The sequence below is a fragment of the Pollachius pollachius genome (genome assembly GCF_949987615.1).
Source record: "Pollachius pollachius genome assembly, chromosome: 15".
NCBI classification, from domain to species: Eukaryota; Metazoa; Chordata; class Actinopteri; order Gadiformes; family Gadidae; genus Pollachius; species Pollachius pollachius.
Genome location: NC_136948.1, coordinates 12,783,316 through 12,795,605, shown reverse-complemented (window position 1 = coordinate 12,795,605; position 12,290 = coordinate 12,783,316). Strand labels below are relative to the sequence as shown.

The 12,290-nt window shown below is 44.3% G+C and overlaps 2 protein-coding genes across 2 annotated transcripts in view; one reads left to right on the top strand and one right to left on the bottom strand.

The window, feature by feature from the left end:
• The window catches only part of ttll5 (tubulin tyrosine ligase-like family, member 5), a 51,460-nt gene extending 41,941 nt beyond the window's left edge, over positions 1 to 9,519 (bottom strand). The window contains exons 1-12 of the mRNA XM_079752025.1: positions 9,447 to 9,519; positions 9,074 to 9,211; positions 7,734 to 7,840; positions 7,270 to 7,352; positions 5,748 to 5,854; positions 5,345 to 5,475; positions 5,169 to 5,251; positions 4,290 to 4,359; positions 4,093 to 4,177; positions 3,211 to 3,312; positions 2,900 to 2,991; positions 2,545 to 2,652 (exon numbers count right to left, since the gene is read on the bottom strand). Coding sequence (XP_079608151.1) covers positions 2,545 to 2,652; positions 2,900 to 2,991; positions 3,211 to 3,312; positions 4,093 to 4,177; positions 4,290 to 4,359; positions 5,169 to 5,251; positions 5,345 to 5,475; positions 5,748 to 5,854; positions 7,270 to 7,352; positions 7,734 to 7,840; positions 9,074 to 9,132 — 1,027 coding nt within the window. The 5' untranslated portion in view covers positions 9,133 to 9,211; positions 9,447 to 9,519. The remainder of the gene's footprint in view (positions 1 to 2,544; positions 2,653 to 2,899; positions 2,992 to 3,210; positions 3,313 to 4,092; positions 4,178 to 4,289; positions 4,360 to 5,168; positions 5,252 to 5,344; positions 5,476 to 5,747; positions 5,855 to 7,269; positions 7,353 to 7,733; positions 7,841 to 9,073; positions 9,212 to 9,446) is intronic.
• A 223-nt stretch (positions 9,520 to 9,742) lies between these two features.
• Positions 9,743 to 11,189, top strand: erg28 (ergosterol biosynthesis 28 homolog). Its single transcript, XM_079752697.1, has 5 exons — positions 9,743 to 9,839; positions 10,079 to 10,234; positions 10,572 to 10,662; positions 10,783 to 10,901; positions 11,049 to 11,189. The coding sequence occupies exons 2-5, from the start codon at positions 10,099 to 10,101 to the stop codon at positions 11,135 to 11,137; spliced, it is 435 nt and encodes a 144-aa protein (XP_079608823.1). The 5' UTR covers positions 9,743 to 9,839; positions 10,079 to 10,098; the 3' UTR covers positions 11,138 to 11,189.
• The last annotated feature ends 1,101 nt before the right edge of the window (positions 11,190 to 12,290 follow it).

The window sequence follows — 12,290 nt, the reverse complement described above, 5'->3', positions numbered from 1 at the left end:
GTAATAGTACCGGCAACCCTAATTGCTTGTTGTTGTTTTTGTGAAACAGTGAACAGGTCGTGCTATGTTCTGGTGACGGAGCAAAAAGCATCTGAACATGCGGGATGGAACGATGCTGCAGGCCTGTTTGGAGGCTTTTCTGCCACTGTCGTTTCTTCTGCCTTTCGAGGTTGGATTTCACAGAGATCTTGTGTTTTGTTTGGGTGCTGAAGGACGTGTAATTAAGTAGTCAACTGATAATGCCAGACAAGGGAAGGAATAAGATTGGATTTATGATGTGGGAGTGTGTGTGTGTGGATGAAGGATGCTCTAAACAGCCGAGTCAGTCTGATTGGAATATTGGGCTGGGCGAGGCTGCACACCTGTGCTGCATTGAGATGTCAATGTGCACAGGTTTAACCAGCCATCAACAAACACACTCTGGGAGAGATCTTCCTGTAACCCAGGAGTGATGCCCCACAACCAGAGAGTGAGGCCCCTGATAGCATCTCCATGCAGGCAGTAATCAGAGGGCAGGAATCTAGCCTGTTTCCACGTGGGAAACAGCCAAAAACACAACCCCTGTTATGTCTTGGGAGACCTGCGTGGAGCTCCGTCTATGTGATGGTGTTGAGGGATGGAGGAGAGGGTGTCGGTGCGTTCACACCGTCCACGCTCATCTCCCCACCTAACTCGGGAGCATGGGGAAAATATTTTGGAAAGATAAGGAGCAACTATCACGTTGACACCTCAGTCGGAGTGGGTTGTTCAAGAGGAGTGCGGGTCGTGTGCCAATGCACAGGGCTCACCGTCTGTTGAAATGTATGCCTGCACATGTTGGCAGGTAAGCGGTTCTTCCCCGATATGAACTCCTTTTGTTTTTGGTTGAGGCATGTGGCTCAGGAGGTAGAGCTGGTTGGCTGGCTGGCTGGTAACTGAAAGGTTGCTAGCTTGATCCCCGGCTCCTCCTAGCTCGAGTGCCGAGGTGTCCCTGAGCAAGACATCCAACCCTACCTGCTCCCGAAGAGCTGGCTGTCGCCCTGACTCTGCCGTTGGGGTGTGAATGTGTGCATGAATGGGTGGATGTAAGGCAATACTGTACAGCGCTTTGAGTGGCCACTGGATAGGAAAGTGCTGTATACATGCAGACCAATTACCATTTATTTCATCCCCAAATCGAGCTTCCTTGAAACAAGAAGAACAGTATCTGAACAAAGGGTGGGAAATGGAATTCAAGTATTTCATTGGAGTACGACCTGATTCTGATTATTCTACTGATTTTAAATTATCTGTGTATGCAAAGTTGATGAGAGAGCAGGACAGAAAATGGAAAATGAATATGGGAAGGGTAATAACAACAGAGTAATGTGATCCATGTGAAAAACCATGGTCAAATCTCGCTTAAACACCAGACACTGGGGGAGAGAGAGGGAGAGAGACCGAGACAGAGAGAGAGACAGAGACAGAGAGAGAAAGAGAGTAGGAAAAGAGTCAGTCAGAGACAGAGGGAGAGAGGCAAACACAGACAGAGACAGAGACAGAGGGAGAAAGAGAGAGAGACAGAGAGAGAGACAGAGAGAGACAGCCAGAGAGAGATAGAGAGAGAGAGAGAGACAGACAGAGGGAGAGAGAGAGAGAGACAGAGAGACAGAGAGGGGAAAGAGTCAGTTAGAGACAGAGAGAGAGAGAGGGAGACAGAGAGAAAGAAAGAGAGGAAGACAGACAAAAAGAGAACGGGCAATTAGGGCCAACACTAACATGGGCGATCGCTCCAAGATGGAGTTCACACAGCAGAGCAGCCAAGCAGACAGTAGGCCCAAAGGATGGCAAGCAATAGGGAGCAAACTCAGACAAAAGGCTTTGACGAGCCAATGGTAGGAGTCAGAGAACACAGACTGTGTGTGTGTGTGTGTGTGTGTGTGTGTGTGTGTGTGTGTGTGTGTGTGTGTGTGTGTGTGTGTGTGTGTGTATGTGTGTAAGTATGTGTGTGTGTGTGTGTGTAAGTATGTGTGTGTGTGTGTGTGTGTAAGTATGTATGTGTAAGTATGTATGTGTGTGTGTGTGTGTGTGTGTGTGTGTGTGTGTGTGTGTGTGTGTGTGTTTGTATGTAAGTATATGTGTGTATGTGTTTATGTGTGTGTGTGTGTGTGTGTGTGTGTGTTGGGGGAGCTCCATAGGGAATGACTGTATGTATACAAGCATACCAATATGTAGGAGTAGCATAGGGGAACCATTTCACAGTGAGTCTGGGAAACAGGGAGATCTGAGGGGGTGTGAGGGAGCACGCAGAGCAGAATAAGAAACAGCACAATGATGTTTCCATCCAAGGAAAGTCCAGCCCAACCTGGAGCCACACAGGGGACTGGGGTTTGTTTTACAGAGCAGTACGGGGAAACGGTGTGACCTTTCTGCAAGAACTACTAAACAACACCGCCATAATAAACAGACACATCCCGCCTTATAAATACATACTGCAGAGTGGGGCTTCAACCTCCAACGATGCATTCAAACACAAAGCCAGGATGAAATTGAAAGCATTTGTTGTGGCGGATATGTGGCCCTTACCGAAGCAGTTGGTCCTGTACGGGCAGAACATCTTGCAGGCACTGGCGATCTGCAGTTCAGCACTGAGCACCGCCTTCACAATGAGGTCTTCCACCTGCTTCATCAGCACTGGAATATGCAATAACAAAAAAAAGACGGCTACAACATGAAAGGTACAACATGTTCTCACTTCTCATATAAACCGAGACAACGGATTAAAGTTAACCCGGGCCCGACTCGTTTATGGTTAGCGGCACTTGAATACTTTCCCCTCGCCTGCTCGTTAAATAACAAGGGGAAATCAAAGGAAAACACAAAGACATCAACATCAGCCAATTGTGTTGTGATGAAAAGAAAAAAGAACATCTGAACTCACATGTGGTGTCTTTCCCCTCGTGCTTCAAATACCTCAACATGGCACTCATGCTCCACTTGTTGCCGTAATCCTCCAGTTCAGGGTCATCGCAACTGAAAAGGAACAAAAGACGGGCGGCTGTGACATGGGGGCTCGCCGCTGGATGCCAGGAATTGCGATGCGGTGTGGCGCTATCATCCAGGTTACAAAGAACGGACCTCTAGACCTGAGAGCCCGCACACACACACAACCCTGCTCCAAGAGGAACCGTTCGTTTGATGCTTTGAGTTCACTGGGAGTATGAGGCTGCGATGAACGAGGTTTCATCTCACCTGACGTAGTCGCTGCTCTTTTTGTTCACGCTGGAGTTGGTGAGATGCATGAACTGGTTCTTGATATTCTTCGAAGCCCGGTCGTACTTGACCGTCGCGAATCTGTAGGCCCGAGTATAACTTTTAGTTTTTTTTACAAGAGCGGGTAGAAAAACTACAACAACAAATCGATGACTAGGTCTATTGGGCCGATAATTTGTTTCCAAAGGTGACATAGTTACACAGCTGAGACAAGGGGGACAGCACTTTGGCAGGGATCGGGCAGGGCTTGAAAGTGATGCACGCCACACAGATAACAACGATGTTCTGTGAGCTGAGGCATCGCGTTAAACTCAACGGAACGGCCAGAGATTCACAGCAGGGTTCACAACATGGTCACCGTTTGTGGGCCAGTGTTTTTAAATCAAGCTAACAGAGGGCACTGGGGCTTATTCAGGACAGCACAGTCAGTATGTAACCAATCTGGGATCCAACAGTCCTACTATTAAACAGCAGAACGTCAGACTTTCTGACTATTCTACTCCTTCCTTCCTTCCTTCAAAATCATTGAAAATTGTACCAAGAAAAGAACAAAAGTATGTAGTGTAACATGTATTGTAATAAATCACACAGACCATGGTTTGGATTTGAAAGGAAAACAGGATGGCATCACGGCGGTGGGAGAGCGAGTTAACGCTGCCCTCTACTGGTCATGGAAAACCAAAAGTGGCTGCTTTGTCTTTGCCACCACCTGATTGAATGAATGAACGTAGGCCACAGAAAGTGCAACGCACTGCATCGAAAGGTGCATCCTAACAAAAGGAGCATTTATGCTCAGTCATCGTACGACAGACGACAACAAACAAGAGGAAGACGCGGTTAACCGTGGGGTCCGCAGCGCACCTGGCTAGGCCCTCTTCATAGAGGTAGATGAGGAGGGGGTCGTACGAGGTCACCAGCACGTACAACCGCACGTCGAACTTGAAGTCTGCAAAACAAGGTCCACAAATGAAAGGCCATTACACTGGTGCAAACCTTTTTAAACTCTTCGTACCTATGAAACAACGGGCAAGCTCAGGACGAGCGGGGTGGCCACTCACCGTGTATCAACAGGGGATTGTTCACGTAGCGAGACACCAAGATGTTTTTGTCCATGGAGATCTGGCTTGGCTGCGCAACAAGAACAAAGGAAGCACATCAAAGCCAATCGCTCACACGGTATACCTCATCCAGGGAGGCCGTCCAGAGCTCACTTCACACTACATCACCACAGGGAGGGACGCACTGACGCGTGCCACTCTATTGCCAATCTGTGACAGTGTTGAGAAGAAAGAGCAAGTTAAAAGAGAGTTTGAGTTAACCATACAAAAGCGGCATTGGCCGTGACAGGCAATAACAGGCGAGCGCTTTAACGGCACTCTATGAAAATATAATCCACCGGCAAGAGCCAGGGCCGCCATGAGGTTAAAATGTGTTGCAGGTGGCGAGGCAGAGAGGGAGAAACCTCAGTGCTGGCTAAAGTTCACAGAGAACCTTAAAAACGTCCTTCTTTTTTCTCTCCAGATAGCGCATGGACATTCCTTCCATCTTTTCATAAAAATGCCTTCAGAAGAGAAGAAGCCGTGGGAGGTGAAGGGGGGGTGTTGTTCAAAAGGGAGACAAGTGTGGAGCTCCTCCAAAGACTGAACCTTGGAAGTGTGTGATTTACTCAGTGGGTGCTTATTAATGTCTGTGATGCTGATGTGTGCTTAGTTCAAAAAGATGGCTCTATCACAACTGCCCCCCCCCCCCCCCCCCCCCCCCCCCCCCCCCCCCGCCCCTACATCTGGCGGACTCAGTGTCCACTCAGCATGCTTTCCATGAAGTAATCTACAAAGTTACTACAATACTTTTGAACACTCGTGTTGGAGCCTACACGTGTATTTTCCTTTTAGCTTTGAGTTCAACGTAACCGCTTCTTGCCGCTCGCTCTGACTTACATTGCTGACCAGGTAGATCCCTCTCCCTCTAGAGGACGCAACAGGTTTGATGATCCACGGCCCCTTATCCTTGGAGAAACAACCTGAGGAAGGACACGAGGCAGAGGTTAGCGTGAGGCAGTAGGGAGGCAGTCTGCAGTGGGTGGGGGGGCAAGGCAGTGAAGCGCGACTCTTACTGCAGAAGGTCTTGTACTCGGAGGGTAGCACAAAGGTCTGCGGGACGATGTTGAAGTTCTTGAAGCCGTGCGCCTGCTGCATGCGCTGGATGTTCTTGTACAGTCGGTCCTTGCGCGTCAACTCGTAGGACCTGAAACGCAACCGGACCCCCGTGCTGCCAGTTTAAAAATAGAAAGACCCGGGCCGACACACCGTAAGACCCCTTGAAATACAATGAATAAAGCTTGGGTAAATACAATCCGGCTTTGGCTCCCTCCTCCTGATTTCATTGCATGTTTGCGCGGGGGCTCCTGCTCCAAGCTAAACAGACCTTTTTGCCAAAGCCAAGGAAAACATGGGCTGGAGCAGAGCCTACGAAGGGCCCTCAGCTGGGTGAATGCGAGCAGAACCAGGCCGTCCTACCTGGGGAAGTGGTTGACCTTCTGGAAGTCCTGAAGGGTGCGCAGGAGGTAAGGCTTGAAGTGTGAGCCGGTCCACATGAGGTTGAAATCATTACTGTTGGGGTGGATCTGGGGAAAAAACAGACACCGTTTCGGTTTGACAATCAGCTCGTCGGACCCCGCAAATGATTTCATTCTGAGCTCAGAGCCGTGATGGGCTCTCATGCCAAGCGATAATTCAAAAACCAAAAGGATTATTTCAGAGCAAAAAAAGCATGGACATTGGATGCTGCCAGTCGCCCCAACAACAGTATTATGTTCTGATCTCAATCACATGTGACAGCTCGGCTGGAGTGCATCTTAGGAGCTAATCCATAGAAACACAGCCCAGCTCTCCTCAAATCATATCACTGGGTTCACCAGCTACTTTCATCACCATCCCATTACCCTTTGTTTTTGTTTAGGGCCAACAACTGGATCACACACACACACACACACGCGCATGCGCGCATACGGATGCGCGCACACGGATGTGCGCACACACACACACACACACACACACTGACACACACACACACACACACCGGGAGTACAGATGTTTGCAATACAGGCTTATTAAACGTTGGCAGATCAATACTGGACCTTTGATGATTATGAGTTAGTGGGAGTTAACAGCACTAGCGTGACGTATTAAAAAAGGGGGTGAATTAATAGTTACTGCTTCAAAACAGCAATAGCACTGTGTGCATGCTCGTGAAACCGGATCCTTTTCATTCTCCTAAGAGCCTTTCTAAAGTAATGCATTTGCAAGCTTTGACATCTGGCAAGTATCCATTCAAGGCAGAGAATTATAAAAAAAAAGCTTAATATCCATTTATCTGACAAGGGGCATCAAGAGCATTGGCATGCTCCTAAATACAAGGTAAACTGAGGTAAACAGCAGCTTCAGAAACCATTCCAGTTCAGCCTTGGTTGGGAAGAGAATCATCGCAATGCCCAGAATCTGCACTTTTTGCTATTTTCAATGTTATCGAATGTCCGTATGAAGATGTTTCATTGGAGCTTAGCCTGTTGCTGGAGCCTGAATTAAATTAAGATATAATGCATGAAGCATATTGAGTTAAGGAATATGCCACTTGAGTAATTTTCATCTTCTGGCACTTATGCCAGAAGATAGCACTTGGACAAAATTAAGCCCAGATTTGAAAACATCCATTCTTAAATCACTACACTGTATTGATAATTTCCCGCGGCTTTTAATTAAGAATACTGACATTGCCAGCAGCCAACAAAGAAACTTGATGCAATAAAGAGTGATGTGATTTTCTAAGTTGATATAAATGTAAATGCTGTGGGAGCATTTGACTTGACTTTTGAGTTCAAGTCGATTTATAATATCATTTTGAAATAGCCTAAACACACACACTCACAAATACACACACATAAACAGATTGCCAAGCTTTCGGGCACACACATGCACCACACACACATACACACACAAAAGGTCAACATTACATGATGTTATATTATGGAAAGAACATAACCTCATTGAATCCATGGTTTGTGAGTATTCCTCTGACTAGTCGACTTTCTGTGCGAACAATCTTGAAGGCCATGTTATATCGCTCTGTAGTAAACAACACAAACAAACACAACAAGCTACAAACACGTTGCCATTTCTTCATTGATAAAAACAAACATGTTACACACAGTAGTGATTGGGATACATCAGAATAGTGTTGTGTACGTCCCATAGAGCAGACTTGAATCCCTTGAGATAGTGTGTGTCTTGGTGCGTGTGTGTGTGTGTGTGTGGGGGGGGCAAATAGAGCATAGGATCCCATCCTTTGAGATAGTGTGCATGTGTGTGTGTGTTTATATGTGTGTATGTTTATGTATACCACCAATAGAGCATAGACTCCCATCCTTTTGGTGTGTGTGTGTGTGTGTGTGTGTGTGTGTGTGTGTGTGTGTATGTGCGTGTGTGCGTGCATGCGTATGAGTGTACCTCCAATAGAGCAGAGATTCCCATCTTTAGAGATAATGGCCTCGGCGCAGAACACCAGGACAGGGATCCTCCTACTAAGGCCACTCCAGGCGATGCAAGGATGGTCTCTTAGAGATAAAGAAACACGTCTAGAAACAACATCCTGTTTGAACAAATCAAGAGACCCTCAAGCAAGCTAAACCCAGAAGACCAGAATAATCCACAGTAAAAAATGACACCTTGAGATAAATTGTATTTAATGTTATGTTTACATGAATAATAGAGAGGTGGAGAGCACATGAGTAGGAAGCGCACCCAATACATACATTTATTAATGTGTTATTTCAGAAAGTCTGAGGAGCAACTCATTATTTTAGGATTCATGATAGTTCTAGACGCAGGTGCTATGAGATGGGAAGCTGATTGATGGCAAAGCTCTTAAAGACATGACTTTCCTGTTATAAAATAAGCAAGGTTTGACGTTGCGCGCGTGTGTGTGGGTCAAAATTGCACCCGACTGCTACGCACAAAGCAAGGTATTCTTATTGCTCTAGTGTTTTGACAGGAGCTGCTCAAACCAGCTCTTCAGTGATAGGCTAAAGTATGTCAAAATTAAAAGATGCTTTCTTTTTACTTTTAGTAAATCATAAGAATGTAATAGTGTATTGCCCAGACACAACAAATCTACAGAAATCACGCATATCCAGAGAAAAATGAGAAAGACCAACTGCTCCAACACTATGTCATGATATATAGGATAATGTGGTTGGCTGCATTGCCTCAGCCTTAGGAGAAGGGCAATCAATTATGCAAAATGAGTGCTTGTGGACGTCTTTAATGGGTTGCTCTAAGGTGCCATCAATAATACAGGGTCACGACACTAATGTAACCATGCCCTCTGCAGCCATCATGTTCCATTAAGAGTGAAGAACATTACAATAGTTTTGTGCTGTCGGGTTGCTCAAAGACAGACACTCAAATAATAATGAATGAATTGCTCAATCGTTAATAACTGTTTTACATGAGGACTTGAACACACACACACACAAGTAAATGGTTGAGCGTACTCCAAAATGAAGAAGAATGTGTTTTTTTCAAACAAAAATACCCTGATTTAGTCAAATTAATACTATTAGCACTGCTGCCACTACTACTACTACTAATGTATGAGGCTATATAAACGTGTTTGGGTTTAGGGAACATTTTCTAGCCATCATAATGTTTACCCTTAATCTCATGAAGCAGCCCAATTATTATGAGTTCAACCAAGGGACTATTTTCGATGTCATCTAATAACCCACAGTAGGAGTTGAATGACAACCGTTTGACCTATTGCAAATCTAATCAGCGCCTCCACTCACTCCTGCTCATCCTCCAGGTAGGACTCTGAATCCTCTTCATCCCGGACCACAGATGGCATTTCTTCGAAGTGCCGGAAGAGCTGCGAGATGAAAAGCTTTGTGGAGTCCGGCACCTCGGCTTACCATGCCATCTCAGACCTGCAAATAGATCAACGCCAAGCCCGAACGGTTATGGTCACAATTCCAACTCTGGCATCATATTGTCAGACACCAGGTAACAAGCGTTAGCTAAAAGGTAGCCAGTATTAAATGTCAAAGCTTATATTTGTATGAATACAGTTTACATGTGGGTCGCTTTAGCGGGTTTATGTCAGCCTTGTGAACGGTCATGGTTCGGATTGTGCTCGGTTATCATGTCTTTGTAATTACATACCGAACAAGCGAGGATACACATGAATTTATCTCGAAGAGGGCAGCCTAGTTGGCCATCCCAGCTAAGCTTCCTGGTAACTACAGCAACTGAGAAGCGAAGTGAAGGCGCATGCGCATATCAGATACGTTGTGGGCGGAACCACAACGGCCCGTACTACAGGTGATCGCTAGTGGTGTGCAGCGATTGGCTGGATGATGAAACAAGGCGGGACCAAATAATGAAGTCCATTCTATGAATGGGGCGACGCCATGACGCCATTTTACGGACATTCTCATTGGACGAATTCAACGTCGAGGCTTGACAGCTCTGTCCGTGCGACACAACCTTTCATATCTCATCGTTCTTCATATTTCTATGACATGGGGACATTGTAACGCGACGACAAGTAAACAGGTAATGTAATCTATACTTGTTCGTATTTAACATGGATATCTCCATGTGTATGTATCTCTAAATACACTGAGCACGCTAAATTGTATGATTAGTCCATGTTATACTTCCAATGGTTCAGTCGAATGCAATGTTTCTTTACATTAACTCCACATATAAACATAAGCAGATCGGTAAACATCATTAGTATTTCGTTTGTCTATTAATGGTTGCACATTTGACACAGAACTGTCGTCCCACAGGAATATCGTATTCGCCAGTCATGATGAGTAAATTCATGAACGTGTTGAGGAGCTGGCTGCTGATGGTGTCGCTCATCGCCATGGGAAACACAGTGCAGAGCTTCAGGGACCACAGCTTTCTGTCGGAGAAACTTTACACAGGGATGCCACAGTTTGGTGAGAAACGTACTTTCATGTCTTTTTAGCAGTTAAAGGAAAAATGTGTATTAATATATATGAATTTGTGTATATATTTGTGTTTATATATGTATTTGTGTACATAGGGCCTATGTGTGTATGTGTATGCTTACGTATATGTATGTGTGTATAATTATTAAGTATTTATATATTATATAATGTATATAACAATGCTGAAACTTGGTATGTAGTTAAAAAGTAGGCACTGCATAACCAATAAAGTACAAACCAATATACGCCTAAAAAGGTTTACCAATTTCTAATCATGATAATTATTATTTTGATTATTATTAATCTTGTTTGTTTTCCAATCTAGTGAATGGTCTCCAAGCACGAACATTTGGAATCTGGACATTACTAGCATCTATTATACGCTGTGCGTGTGCCATCGACATCCACAATAAAACGTAAGATATTGACCAACAAACAGCCTACAGCAGTCTACTCTGTCTGATGAAATATTTGAGATGATCTTGAACTCAGATCGAATGCAAATAAAACAAAGAACCTTGCCTTGATTCTGCCAGGCTCTACCACATCACCCTGTGGACCTTTGTGCTGGCACTGGGTCACTTCCTGTCTGAAGCCTTCATCTACAAAACCGCTCCCGTCACCATAGGAGTGATGGCACCGCTTATTGTCGCTAGTGAGTTCTTCGTTATACTGCATTACCACCACAATATTGTTTTTTTTCTACCAAGATGCAATGTGCAGACTTTAGGAATGCGTTGCTCGTAACTTTGAGGTATTTAATGAGAATAAACTTTATATATCTTTGGTTGTTTCTCTCAAGGCGTTTCTATCGTGGGGATGCTGATTGGATACCAGTGTATTTCCGAACACCAGGAAGAAGTTACAGTGCGACAGAAGAAGCGGAATTAAATAAACACGTTGGAAAAAGTCCCGCCAACTCACGCCCTAGTTACTGCTTTAAGCCTAAGAACAGGACTCTCATTTAGAGTCAGACTGGGGACATGTTGCATAATGGATTTAACTTTATTTTACCTTATCCACGTGTTTGGTATTATATTGTGATGTTCTAGATGTAATATCAGTATCAACTACCTACCCTAACCCAGTTTTAGGGAATGTAATGTTTATGCAATTCCATTGGCTTTCTTTAAACCATATCTATGGAAGCAAAAAACATTTGACATGCACGAGAGTATGTGGTGAAACATGTTGCCATCTGTTGACTGCTTGTTTGAAGGTTAATGACAAATATAAGCTCTTGATGTGTATTACAGAGTAATCACAGAATATTCACCCATAAATCTTATGAGTACCAGTTTCATTATGGTTGTATTATTGCTTTTATTTCATACTTTATCAAAACAGGTAATTTACATTAAAATCACCAATATATTACATAAAATGCATCTACTGTAAATGATTGAACAGTTGCTTGATGCAAGTTTCCTTCAGAATCATATGATGCATGTAAACGGGTTTACAATGCATATTTCCCACACAACCACACCAGCATATTTAAACAATAGTAAACACAGACTTAGGTTTCCCCTTTAAAATGTTGTCAGATGCACGGGCCTAGCCCGCAGATTGAAAGGTGATCAGAGAAATGTAATTGATTCATTTGAGGAGGCCGGTGATGTGCTTGAAACAGCCATCACAGAGATGGCAGTGTTTAAAGTAGAATTAGAATACACATTCTTAAATAAGAACACAGTAATATCTTTATCAATGTAAAGAATTGAATATTCAGCGATTCAAAATGTCAGTAAAATATTTAAAACATTCCGTTAAAAATATTAGAAAAATAATTTGGCGAGGAGCAGGTAAAATAAGAGATAAAGAATACATAAATACACTCATTCTTAATAAATGTGTCAACAGTACATTTCAAATTGCATTTGACAACACTCCCAAATCAGCAGGACTAACGCATAAAGAAATTAGGTGTGCAATTACAAGTGCAACTGATGCTACTGCACATGATGACAGTTTGCACACATTTGTACTAATGGCTGCTTTATTCCATCCAGCATTGGGTAGGAGGGCCACCCTCCTACAAGGC